This window comes from Colletotrichum karsti, assembly GCF_011947395.1.
Source record: "Colletotrichum karsti strain CkLH20 chromosome Unknown Scaffold1, whole genome shotgun sequence".
In the NCBI taxonomy this organism is placed as follows: domain Eukaryota; kingdom Fungi; phylum Ascomycota; class Sordariomycetes; order Glomerellales; family Glomerellaceae; genus Colletotrichum; species Colletotrichum karsti.
Genome location: NW_024065901.1, coordinates 2,321,484 through 2,334,801, shown reverse-complemented (window position 1 = coordinate 2,334,801; position 13,318 = coordinate 2,321,484). Strand labels below are relative to the sequence as shown.

General features: G+C 47.7%; 2 protein-coding genes across 2 annotated transcripts; one reads left to right on the top strand and one right to left on the bottom strand.

Moving 5' to 3' along the window:
- Nucleotides 1–1,735: 1,735 nt before the first annotated feature.
- Nucleotides 1,736–2,041, top strand: CkaCkLH20_00551 (uncharacterized protein; the record flags this gene model as incomplete). The annotated part of the gene is made up of 2 exons (XM_038883271.1): nucleotides 1,736–1,767; nucleotides 1,828–2,041. 2 exons carry the CDS (start codon nucleotides 1,736–1,738, stop codon nucleotides 2,039–2,041), a joined length of 246 nt encoding a protein of 81 aa, XP_038751976.1.
- A 2,268-nt stretch (nucleotides 2,042–4,309) lies between these two features.
- On the bottom strand, nucleotides 4,310–9,398 carry CkaCkLH20_00550 (uncharacterized protein; the record flags this gene model as incomplete). The annotated part of the gene is made up of 8 exons (XM_038883270.1): nucleotides 4,310–4,794; nucleotides 8,075–8,131; nucleotides 8,183–8,244; nucleotides 8,319–8,370; nucleotides 8,440–8,782; nucleotides 8,847–8,989; nucleotides 9,060–9,096; nucleotides 9,168–9,398. The coding sequence occupies 8 exons, from the start codon at nucleotides 9,396–9,398 to the stop codon at nucleotides 4,310–4,312; spliced, it is 1,410 nt and encodes a 469-aa protein (XP_038751975.1).
- Between the last annotated feature and the right edge of the window lie 3,920 nt (nucleotides 9,399–13,318).

Sequence of the window (13,318 nt, the reverse complement as noted above, 5' to 3'; positions counted from 1 at the left end):
TAGGGGTCTTTCTAGAGAGTTATAAAGACATTATAATACTATTAGTAGTTTTCAAAAAGTAACTTACTAAATAGGAGCAATTAAAGTATTATAGCTAGCTAACTAATAGTAGGGTTTATATTAATAGTAAGTTAGGTAATAATAATAATAATAGTTATTTATTATTCTATAGGTCTAGTTAAGTAATTATAGGTCTTTAAAGGTCTTAGTAATTAATTAAGTCCTTAATAAGAGTTATAGAGTAATTATCACTTAGGTATAGCTAAAAGTCTTAAGTGAGAATCACAAGTTAATTGCTAAAGAGCTATAGAAGTCTGTCCTTAAGCCGGGCTTAAGTCCATCCTATATATAAGTCCTAAATAGTTCTTCTACCTTAAGGTAATCACTAAGTTCTAGTATAGTAATCACTAATTGCCATCCTATTGGTAATCAATCACCAATCACTCTTGCATATACAGAATGATCACCTTATCTTATCATCACGTGACTTACCCATAGTTCTTCCGTTCCAAGGAGAGTCTTCCGTTCCCGTGTCTTCCTACATACAAATGTCCTGTAGTCGCCAGGTATGCTGCGGGGCATCACCCTGGTCCTGTCATGCCTAATGGGTCGTAATATATCCCTTCTATTAAGATTATATTATAACTTTTATCTTTTTATCCCCTTATCTTTTTATTTCCTCTTTTATTTACTTAAAATATCTTCTTTTTATATCTCTAGCTTTATATTAATTAATATTAATATCCTTATTAATATAATTATAAACCTTAACTATTATTTTTAACCCCTTAATAATATTAAGAATAATTACCCCTCTTATTTAAAGTATATTAAAAAGACTCTTAAAATATACTATATTAAGAATATTATAATAAATACTATCCTATTAAATAAATAAATAATTTAGAAATATTATATTACTTATATAACGCTATAAAGGTATTTAAATTAGCTTATAGCTTAAGTAGTATTTAGAATAGAGAATAAGCTATTAATAATACTCTATATATTATAATATAGTAAGCTATATAATAACTTTAAGTTTAGTCTATTTAATACTCTAGTAATAATAGGATAGTATATAGAGGTATTAGTTAAGATCTAGACGTATTAGATATAAAGTTAGTAGTTTTAGATATATTAGGTATAATTAGGCTTAAATTAATCCTTATTATTAAATAATAGCGCTAATATAGGAAAGGTAATATATAATTATACCCTCCTGATCCTCTTGTTCGACCTGACACCAGTCTCAAATGAGAAAGAACAAAGAAAGGCCTCTCAATATCACAGGTGACAAGGAAGCTTCGAGCAATGCATCAATCCCATGTACCTTATCCAAAGGTGGGCGCCTTTATTTTTAATTTTTATTTTCTAGATTTTCTTTTCCGAAAAATTGTGTGTGTAAAAGGAAAAAGATGTCTACTTGTGCTCGGTTGGAAAGAAACCTTCTCTTATGGCTGCTCCTTCCCTCCCATATTCCCAGCTCAGTTAACTCCGCAGATTCTCCCACCACGACACACCACAAAAACAGCTTCCTCTCCTGACATCAAAGATCAGCCAAGGCGAAAAATCCAAATATCGCATTCCCATAACTGCACACGCCCCGCTGTCCGCCATGCAGCGATCCAGCTCCAGCAACACCCGCCATACCTCCGGCGGCTCCAACGACCCGGATGCCTAGAAGACACCGGATCGGAAGAAGGACGCATTCGGTGCCCTCCTCCACGATGCCATGTTTCCCAAGACCCCAGCGCCTTCGGGTTAGTAAGTGACTTCCTACGATCGCAGACGGCCGCTGGTTCATACCGCTGACACCAGCAACAGCGCTGCTCTATACAGAGCTGCTGCTGCAAACCCAAAGAAGCCCACCCAGAATACTGAAGACGGCAGGTACAAGCCCGAGGGTACCAAGAACCATTCCGACCAAGCGACCAAGAAGACGGAGAAAAACGACCAGGGCGTTGATGCCAAGGCTGCCGGATGGAACGTCCAAGAGACCCCTGCTCGGTTCAAGATGAATCACTTTTCAATTCGTTAAGCAGACAGGGCTTGCGTGGTGGGATGGTCGTCCGTCAGTGGAATTAATGATGCGCGACGAGTCGTACGCCAACGCAGTATTTCGAGGGGAAGGCATCAATACGGAGTGATTGAAACGGCAGGATGGGGCTCAGGACAACATCAGTAAGCAGTTGACTCGAGGGTATCTCGTACGAGCAAGTTGCATGGCTTTCTTCTAGTGCTTTCATGCCCTTTCTGTTGACCGTTTCCCCAGTTATTGTATGCCTGCATCCCGCCGAGCCCAAGAGAGTGATTGATACAATACTGCCTGTCCCAACGTCGGATGCCATCGCCGAATGCTCGGCTGAGCTACAAATGCAACCCGGAAGGTCTTATCGATGGAACCTCGGGATAATGAATCTTGCGGAGATCAATCTGGAATTGAGATCGCGGTCCTGGGGAGCGCCAGAGACCCTGAACGCCGGAGATCGTCACGCTCAGCGGGTTCCACCACCACCCTTGCTGCTGGGCGCTGTTGCGGGGGCCACCAGTCCTCAAGGAGTAAAATCATCGCGGGATCATACTTGATCTGTCAGGTGTTGGTGCTCGGGGCTCGAGGGGCTGGCGCCAACAGCGGAGTTGGCACAGCTCACAGCGCTGTTCTCCTGCAGCATTGGTCGGTTGGAAACAGTCTATTGAGCTGCCTATTGGATGTTCACATGACGATTTTCTCCTCCCCATTGGCGCAAGCGTTCCGTCGGAAGGAGGGGAACAATACCATTGATAAGAACCCTCAGCTCGGTGAGCCAACAAGATCGGCAAGCCGCACAGGTCGACTTGACTCGCCAGAGTCGGCGCGTCGAGCATGGGCCTGGACCCGATCGCTTCCTCCGCAACTACTTAACGTCTGCTTCCCCTTCTCGAGCAGTCGCTGCTTGATGATGTTGGTTGGTACCGCCGCGACAAAGCTGGGGTTGCGGCCGTATCGAGAGCTCGGTCGTCCTGCAGGAAATCTTTCGTAAAAGTCTTTCGTAAGTTGTCTTGGCAATGAACGTGTTCATCGATCTGTTTGACTGACTATACATTCCGCCACAGTCCCTCTCCAATAAAGCCTACTCGAAACCTATTCCGGAAATCCCCAGATGGATCTGCCCGCCAAGGAAACGAAATGTTGGGCTGAGCCACCAAATGAAGAGTCAAATGAAAACCAATCCGAAAACCCAGACGACAATGCCGAGTCCGGTGAGAGCCCGTGGAAGCTTGAGGTACTCGTCACCACGACGACAGAAGAAGAGGTCACCTCGGCGCAATGAGTCTGCTGGGTGACTCAAAAGCCGGAAGACGTTGGATGCGCCTTACGAAGTACGATATCGTGCGGGAACAGAAAGGCACATGACCTAGGGAAGGGATTCAAGGATCGAAATCCCGGGATGCACTTATACCGAGCAGGAATGGTTGGAACTCCCACTTGAGAGGGAGCCAGTCTAGGTCCCCGCTTATTACGACAATTAAGCCGGACGACAGCGAGGACTGCCCGAGCATTTTCCTTCGTATCTAAAATAATGCGGAATATCTATGTGTTGGACCTTCAATCTCAAAGCTTGTGTTGTCACATTTCGCTGCTAGATTTGTTGGCGCCCACCACAATCATTACGTGTACCTCCACAAAAATAACACCAGCAGCAAAAAACATACAACACCAGGTATTCCCCAGTCGTCACCGACCTGAGTACTAATCCGGCCCTTTCTGGCTTGACTATGGGAGAGCGGACGGGATCCCGTATTTTCCAGAAGGTATGGTCGTATGTGCTGATGAAAGAGTCGGAGGTGTGCTATGAGCCGCGAAGCATACGACGACGAGGGTGGGCCGTGATGCAAGTGTCCAAAATGTTGGATTCGGAGCAGGCTTCGAGGTTCGACCGCCTTCGACGGGCTAACCAAAGAAGATCAAAAGCTTCATGGAAGAAAACATGTCTCCCATTTTTCCAGGCATCCGTCGTTTGCTTTTTTTTCGAGGTCGGGCAGGATGGTTTGATTTAGTGGGAGTCACTTCAAACTTTGGAAGTCGCGATCGCTAGCAGGACAAGATCAGTGGAGTTTGCTTGTACTTTGTGAATTTTCTGGATGAGAAAAGATACCGATGGTCTTTAATCAACTTCGTGGTACCCAGCTAAAACGCGCTTCAGATTCCTATTGAAGCCCAGAACAACCAATTCTCAAGAATCATGACTGCAATCGTCCCAAATTCTCAGTGATCTGCCACAATTCAGATGACCGTCCGCAAAGTCCAAGACCTCCCAAAGCTATCTCAAACCTGGACCTCCATGCCATCGGCGACTTCCTGCTTGAGACCCTCCTGCTTGATGTCCTCCTCGGCAACATCCTCTTCAACTTTGGTCTTGGGCTTGGCCTTGCCCGTGCGGGCCTTCTTCTGGGAAGGAGTGTCCTGCTCCTCGGCGTTCTCGTCCTCGTCAGAAGGGGCCTTCTTCTTCGGGGTGCGCTTGGCGCGGGTCTTCTTGACGGGAGTGCCGTCCTCGTTGGTGGCGGCTCCGGCACCGGTGAACCAGGTGGGATGCTTGTTGACGGCGGCGCTGACGCGCATGCGAGCGGCGTTGGCACTGGCGGAGCCGAGCTTGAGGGCGAGGGCGTCGTAGTCGAGGGAAGGACGGGTCATGAGCTCCATGATGGCAATCATGAGCTTGATCTCGGAATCGGTGCAATCGCTGTTGCCGGTGCTGGCGCCGGCCTCGGTGGTCTTCTTGGGAGGCATCGTGGAGAGGTGCAAGGTAAAGTCTGACCTTCAGGTTAGCAAGATAAAAGATAGAACGGAAATGTGCGCGGAAAACTGACAGCAGGAAGCGATTTGGTAAATTGTCTCTTGAGCAGAGAAGTGTAGCTTGCGGCAGGTGAGGAAGGCGAGGGCGATGGGTTAGGTTGAGGGAAAGCTTTACCTAGGCGGCAGGAGATGTGGACGATATGAAGGATTTTCCGAGGTAAGCAAACGAAAGAGTATTGAGCAAAGGCAGCATTCGAATGAATTAAAAAGGAAGGAGGTCCTCTGCCTCAGTAGTAATCTTGAGGAAAGTCCCTTCCGCCTAAGGTACACCCAAGCACCTTCCAGAACAGCCCGCTCGACTAACAAGACTTGAGAGAGCGTTTGAACCTAGAATCCTCAAGCAAATAGAAGTCCTCGTGGGCAGTACTCTTACCTCTTTCTAAGGAGGCTTGCTAGCCGCAAGTCCACTATCGCGGTGTTATTCTGGCGCTACAGCTTCAACCACATACTTCTACCTGGCCGAGACATCTAACATCATTTTTGTCACCCATCTCTACTGATTAGGTTGAGGTCAATGAACAATACTGTTCATGTTATCTTGGATTCTCAAGCAACAGATAGCCTGAGCTTTGAGATCACTTGATCCAACGTTTTCTACAGCTTCAGAGAGGAAACTCACTACACAAAGCACAACAGGCTGAGACAGATCAGGCGTCTTTCTGCCCATCTCATCTTGACAACGCCAGTTAACGGTGGTGTTCCTTCCGCCTTGTACATCAGAGTAAAGGCCATTCTGCTGGGTGATGAAGCTTAACGGCACCTGCTTTACTCAGAGGCGATGGAAAAGGGATTCTCAACGTCTCATTGACTACAGTTTACCTAATGCCGGCTTTCTTCTCTGAGACTCCACGTCAATTTGGTTTGTAAGCCAGCGTTTCCTTGTTGAGTTGAGCTTTTTGTCTTACTCACATAATGAGACGCAGGAACACCCCAGATGATTCACCCCTTCTAGTAACTTCGAACTAGGCTATAGCACAATGCAGTAGACCCTCCTTCGAGTACGTCTTTTTTCCTACATAACAAATGTGTACTCGTTGGGTATGGCGAGATGATATTGATGGCCAGATTATAAGGGTGGCTGCATTGTATTGCGCGGCGTATTGCATTTGTTTTTCCTACATAACGAAACAAGGATTACGACGAATTCACAAAGATTCTAGGCTTACCTTAAGGGCCAGTCGATGTCTTGATGGTTCTAGGACCTTAGCCATCAAGAAGGAGTAGGCGGAGGCAGAACATTACATCCGTTGAATTGCGACGGCAACTTCAGCGTACCCCCGTAAAACGACCCAACAACGTTTCTTCGAAAATCAGAGAGCAGTTGAGAGAAACCAATAACTTGCCTCTCACTCATTCAGCCTGTTGACGAGATTTCGTCAACCACGGAGATAGGGGACAGAGCTTTGTCATGAGCAACACTTTTGGTTGGAATACCCAGAACGTTTCATTGAATGCTCAGCCTTGACAAGAATAATAAGTTCGTCAGCTAACCAAACGGGCTTCGTGGAGTTATGTTGGAGAACAAGCGGTGTGGCAGTGCTGAGCGGTATTGGAAAGGCGGATATCCCGCCGGCAACCTGGGTTACCCTCATTGGCTGCGGAAGGGTCATTGTCAGTTTCAAAGTAAGATAGATTAGCCGTCTACAAATAAACTTCAAGATATTGTTCAAAAACGGCCGAGAATAGACAATTGCGGATACTTGTGACGCGAAGATCCCTTCCCTGAGTCATGACTCTTGATGATGATCAGCCATGCCGACCTGTTCTGGATTCGATCGTGATGAATTCTCCGGGCAATCCGGGTGGGCTCAACATGCTCTCGACTCTCTATAAAGAGGAGTCAATTCAACTGACCCATTACACGCAAGGTTCGTTCAGAGTCAATTTGATTGTCAGACACACAGCAACCTCGCAACTCCATAAGTTTTGTCAGCTCAACCCGCCTATTCACAACTCAAATTCAACGACAATGCAGCTCAAAGCCACTACGCTTTTCGTCCTCCTGGCCGCCAGCTTCAACGCGGTGCAGGCCCAGAGACGATGCCTCTACGACCCACCTCGTCCGTGCACAGAAGGCTGCCCTAATGGAGGCTGCAATGTCCCGGACCCCAGCCAGGGAGTTTGCTGGTTCAACTGTTAAACCACATCACTAAGGCCCTGGGTCTTTGAATAGGGACACTAGTCGCCTCGGCCCTCGACAGATCTCGACTACCAAACATACCGGGAGGGAAAGCGATGTCGGCATCTTCCGTTTCGAGCGAGTCATTCTCTGCCAGCTGTACCTCAAAGAGTCAACTCATCTGTCTCTACGCCTTGGTTTACCCTTGTCTTCCTTTGCCTGGCCTCTCTGTATTCGAAGTCATGGTACATGAAGCATTCGTCCTATGCAACCGGACTCCCTGCTTGAAGATGCAAAACTTCCGCCTGTCGCAGCGCGAAACTACCAGCAAAGACTTCAATTTCGATCCGGAAGTACGCCGAATACTCTTTGACGATAGAGTGAGAAAAGACTTGAAGGGACAGGAGTCGTTGATCGGTGCAGTGGAGCGTAGATCTCTGGCTTGGAATTCGTAAAAGTTGTTGCCCACCACATACCAAGTGCACGGACGCCTGGCGACGCCTTGTTGATGACAACATGAAGCCACGAGTCTCAAGTGTTTTCCGTGCTTGTGTTGCTTCTCGAATCATCCTTCATGACATTACATTAGAATCTAATAGAAATTACGTCTCATAAGCCCGAAACCACCGTCTGACTCTGGGATTTTGGGGTTTCTTGGCTTTGTCCACAACCCGTATTTTCATCATGGTGCTCGTTACTTCGCCCGTCCAGCTTTTGGTGAACTCCTTGTTCGACGACCACGACATGCTCTGACCCACCCACTGTCGCAGTATGACTAGACTGCGATCTCACTGTGTAGATCGGTAATGTATCGCTCTGTAGATCGTATGATTCCGGGGTGTGGTGGTGTGCGAACAGTTTCTTGCTCCTGGGTATGGCCTGTTGTATCGTTTGTACGGTGGCTTGTTTGGACACATCCCACAGCCTGTGTATCAAGAATCGCGATATAATCGGCAAGTTGCACACTGCGGCGCCAACGGCCAATTCCATGTAAGACCAAAATGTGGTAGTTCCGGACCAGCCTGTGATAATCAAGTCGGTCAATACCAGCAAGCAAATGACGTTGTGATGATCCATGCAGAGTGACGGAAGTATGGGAGGTGATAGGTTAACCATACCGAATGTGTCTCCATCGCCAGCACCATGGTCGCGCAGCCAGGTATATAGATAGCTTTCTAGTAGATATTAGCGAGAACATAGAGGTTCTATGAGACGTTGCAACTTACGCCCCTGGAATAGAAAAGCAGGTGTGCCAATAATCAAGCTGAAAAACGACGATATCACGGCTCTACGGTACACAGCGGTTAGTTGTGTGAATCGGATGTGTAGCTGGGTTCGAAGAGCTTGGAAGAAAGAGCTTACAAGAAGCCAAAGCAGAAGACTATCAATATATAACACTTCTTCTCTCTGGTCACTGCAGCGTGCCCTGAGTTAGTCACAGTTCCTGCTCCAGGGCAACGAGAATGAAGTGGTCGAAACATACTCGTTGAGGTGATTCTGTATAGTGGATACATCGGCAAGAAGAACACAGCCGTGTCGAGTACGACCGTAACAATACCAATACCGAAGTTGTAAGTGGGTAAGACCAGGCAGTGCTCTGCGGCCGTGTCATGGTTGGTCCATTGAGCTTCCGGATGTGCCCCGCAAACGAAGACCGATACCGCGGTATATGCCAGCATAAACAAGGTAACGAAGCCGATGAGAACGTTGACCAAGATCATGTACCCTCGGCCTTGGTGTGTGAAGAGCTTTTTGAAGAGGAAAAGGAAAGCGAGTCGAACGGTCCCGATGCCAACGCCTTGAAGACTATTAAGTGCATAATTCACCTATGAAAATGGTTCATCAGCCTCAATGAAGACCAATCCATCCAGTAGCAGCGGGTCAATGTACCTGAAGGTGGATCTTGTATAAGTCAAGGAACACTGGATGGTCAGTGTCCTTGGTGCTCATCGTGTAATCGCTCCTCGGCCAGGGTCCTTCTGGTGGAGGCCATGGGTCCCAATCATGTCGACCAGTTACACGCTTAACTGCGCCTAAAAGAGCAAACGTGAGTTCGGTCGGAACAAGTAATGCGGTCGACTTCGAGGTCTCGAGGTAACGCACCATACAGAACGATGATTCCTGTCGCAATGGAGAACACCTTTCCCAATATCAGTCTACAGCTCCACCATCATCGGAAACCACGACGACTCGGTGGGTTCGTCCACTTACGCAAGCAAGTATCGCAGAATAATCATCGGCTTGGGGTCGCGATCGTCGCTCTCGTACTGATGCAATCCGGAGGAGTAGCGTCAAGAGATCGATGAAGGTCATCACCGATACGACCGCGTACAGTATCTCGTATGTGACGAAGTTGAAGAAGCCGATGTTCGTATTGTTCGTGTCTTCGGTGATGTACGCCCTCTTATTCAACCACGCCGTCGTGATCTTTGTTACTGTCATCCTTCATCGTGCCTTGATCGTCGCTGAAGCTGGGGAAGTTGATGTTTGATTGAAGTGGGCTGAACTTAGAAAGGTCAAAAGCGGAGATCCCTCCACGTATATGAGGGGGGACTGACCGAGCGATCAATCGCAACTTACACCTGCTTGCCTCGTGCCAGGGATTATCGCCCTGAGATCAAGGCGTTTCGCTAAACTAAGATTGAGCTCTTGGTAACTACGACTTAATTATCAGCCCTTGGAGGCAATGACTCAGTTAGCCGCATACGCGTCTGGAAAGTGTATCTTTAGAGCGCCCGGCTATTGGTGCCCCTGACTCAACAGACCATACTCTAACCTGAAGAGGCCATTGCGGCATCCTTCCGAGCGACTCTGGCCAAACGTCTTCCAAGGATTAGAGGGTTGCGCATCAAGGAATCCGTGAACCAGTTTCCGATCATCTCATACCATTCGTGTTCAGGCCGACTTCTGCGATACTGAACGTGTGAGCATTTTCACCCCTGAACCCTGAACCCTCAATTGAACCTAGCTAGTTTTACGGAGTACTAACTCTTTCAGTGCACTCGGTCAGGCCTTTTGCTTCAGCTCAATTGCCGCTGAATTCCGCCAAGGCAAGGCCGGAAATACGTGCTAAGTGTGTCCATTATCCGTGGCGGCGATCACACGTGAAGAAATGGCATGATCCAGCCGGCACCCGCATTCTTCCAAGCCAACCAGCGTCGGCGGCTGCTGGAACCTGACGTGTGGCAGAACATGCAAAAGCTTCCGGACAAATAGTAACGATTGTCATTCACCGGCTTCTCAGAGAGAGTTGATCACGTTCGAACTGGGGCGTGCTCAGGGAAGGCTAGCTTAGCTGGTTTGCCAGGTCAGTGCACACGGGCCGAACGGCCCCTTTTCCGGACCCATCGTGACTCCATTCCGGGGCCTCATCTCCAGGCCGGATCCCCGGAGGAAATCACAAGCAAAGATCATGAGCGTCTAGCCACAGCCCTACGATGGGTTATCAGCCTCCTCATAAGAGTTGATCTGGAGCAGATTGAAGTCTCATAGTAGTGAGGTCTTCGGTGTCACTCGGAAGCTCAGGAATATGAACAGGTTTCGTAGACAGTATTGCTTTGTTTTGGAGAGGAGTCAATAGATCTCTACTGCCTCATGGCTTACGTTATCGACAACAAGATGGTCCATGAGCACAGTGAAGTTCATGAGGCGCGATACCTTGAACGAAGCTGTGGCATGTCTTCAAGATACCATGACGCACGTTCACGCCCATTGTTACATTTACATGTGTATCTCGGCGACTCATCAATTGCCAAGAGCTTACTTAATTTAAGTTCAGTTCATCGGACCGTGCCCAGAATCCGCATGTAGTTCGGTGTTGGCTGTGAACAAGGATGATGGCTCTGCTCCGACTTTCCCCGGAGATTGACGTGCTGGATATGAAGGCACATTCTCAAGCTGGGCAATAACGACAAAGATTAGACAATAAATCCTGCTCGTTGAACGAGGACATTTTCAATTTGCTCACCGCATTGTTGACTGGGCTCTCGGCTGCATTCTCACTGCCACACAGCGCTGGCTTGAACCGAAGAAATCTCATTGAAAAATAATCAAGAACATGCGTCAACACAAAACCTTCAGCTTTTGTCTCGTCATCAACCTCATGGCATGAGGAAAATCATACTCTTCTTTGTTGCGGCCCGTGATGGTTTAGTTAGGCAAGCAGAGTTTCCCAGTGGGAACCGACAAACCTCAGACACTGAAACATTTGATCCAGAGAGTTATTCTTGTCCGCAACAAATACCGTCAAATATTTTGTCGGCTTGAATTTTCCAGGGTATTGGGCTCGAAGTTTTCTTCTTGCGCATTTCGTTGGTTCCAATGTTGAGTTCGTCTGTAATACAATGTAGTAACCACAGCACGATATTTATCCTGCCAAATGCCCCAACTAGCGGAATTATTAAAAACAGGCGGCTTTGAGGGATGTAAGAGCATGATCGTACTTACGATGCCCTCAAAACAGTCGGTGAAGTCAAATAGCGCCTGATCTACAACTGAAATCCACGGTAGATCCAGAAAGGACTGGAAGCTCAGAACGACTCATCTCATGATCTGTCTGAAGATGAGATAGCTGAGTCCAATGACGCCCAGAAGAGAAAAAGACATAATTGCAGATCCTGAACACTCAGACCAACAGCCAGAGGAATAACTTACTAGAAGTATCTGGTTGGACATGCTCTACAATAAACTCCGATGGGTGTTCTGCATTTAGCTTCTTGACCTTTGAGGCTTCTGTTGATTACGCTGGTTACTGACTCATGCAAGATAACACAGTCTTCAAAGATGAATCTCAACCGAACCGGCACGAAGGCCCGTCCTTAACCTTGATCTCCGGAGCTAGGGCCGTCGTGAGCTCAGTGACTACCCACGACAGGGGCACGATACCAACCAAAGCCTAGTTATTGTACGTAATAGTTGTTTGGTGTGTTCGCTGAAGGTTTGAATGGAAGAGTCCACGTACTGTCAGATCCTTGACTCCACGTGTGAGAATATGTATCCGGGAGACATGATCATCCCTGGAAGCATAGGTGCTCGCTGCGTCTCCGGATGTCAATGTCCGCTTTAACAGAGACGAGATCGTCATTGAAGGTTCTGCTGTGGAGTGAAGACATTCTACAGCCACAAGACACGGTCCTTGTGCGGTAATTGCTGTTTGTGCAGCCGATTGAAACCGAGGTAGACGTCATTCCGCAGATCACGACTTCGTGCAGGAGCCCAGATGGATGTTTAGTGATTCTTCTGATGTCTCTACACGCCGTTACCTGAAGTATGCAGAGTGAAGTATGATAGTCACGACACAATAACCATGAATCAAAAAGCGGCAAAATCTATCAAACGCGGAAGAATCATCTCAGCATAACTTACGTTGCGGAAGAAACTCATTCCGACATTGAAACAGATACGAAATGTGGATTGAAAGGCCGACCTATTCGGGATGGATACTTTGCACCTGTTCTTACTCAGCTTCAAGCTTTCAGCCGGCATTTGTCAAGGTTTCCACGACCTGAACTTCGTCGACTGGACGGCTAGACTTGAGCCCCGTCAATAATGGAGTTTGTTGACTTACAGGTGTAGTTACAGAATAGAAACACGATGAACACAGCACAAGCTCCCGTGACAAGATGCTTGGTTGGACGGCTTGATCCTGTGGAAGATCTCCTCATGAGCTCTGCGAAGCGCAAGTTGCACTTTCAGATTAATCAAGCTTCATTTCCCCACTTACTAGCCTTCAAGCTACTGCAACCTGCTGATCTTTAACAGTTCTGCCTCTGCCTACCTCCATGCTATCTCAAGGTAAGGCCGGAAGTCGCAGCCGGTCGATAGCGTCGGTGCCCCAGCCAACGAACACGCGTATGGTCTCACGACAGGGTAGGAATGACAATTCCATGGTGCATGAAGTAACTCGAATGTTGAAAAGCTTAGCATGACACCTTGGCCTCTACAGGGTAGTTCAAGCCTGCTTATTCTGCTTGTAGAATGATGACTTCAAGATTGGTGTGGCCTTGAGAGCCGAACACATGTAGCGAAGAATTCCTTTCTGCTTCTACAGCATCATCCCATCAATCCCAACAGCTCATCCCCGGCTCATGTTTGTCCGGGCTCTCCTTGGAAGACCCCACGTGAATACGAAAGCATAGTTTCCAGAGTTAAGTACCTACAGGAGGAAAGGTCTGTGCATCGACTTTTCGAGCCTCAGAGTCGGTGTTCCCATTCACATTCCATCATTCAGCCTCAGTAGTCTACATTTCTCACGATAAACGGGTGTATGGACATAGGGGACTTCGGCGAATATTATTCTCCTCCATCCGGCTCAACAGATCCAGTGATTTGGCATGCGGTAGACCGTGGTATGGCGGTGGCCA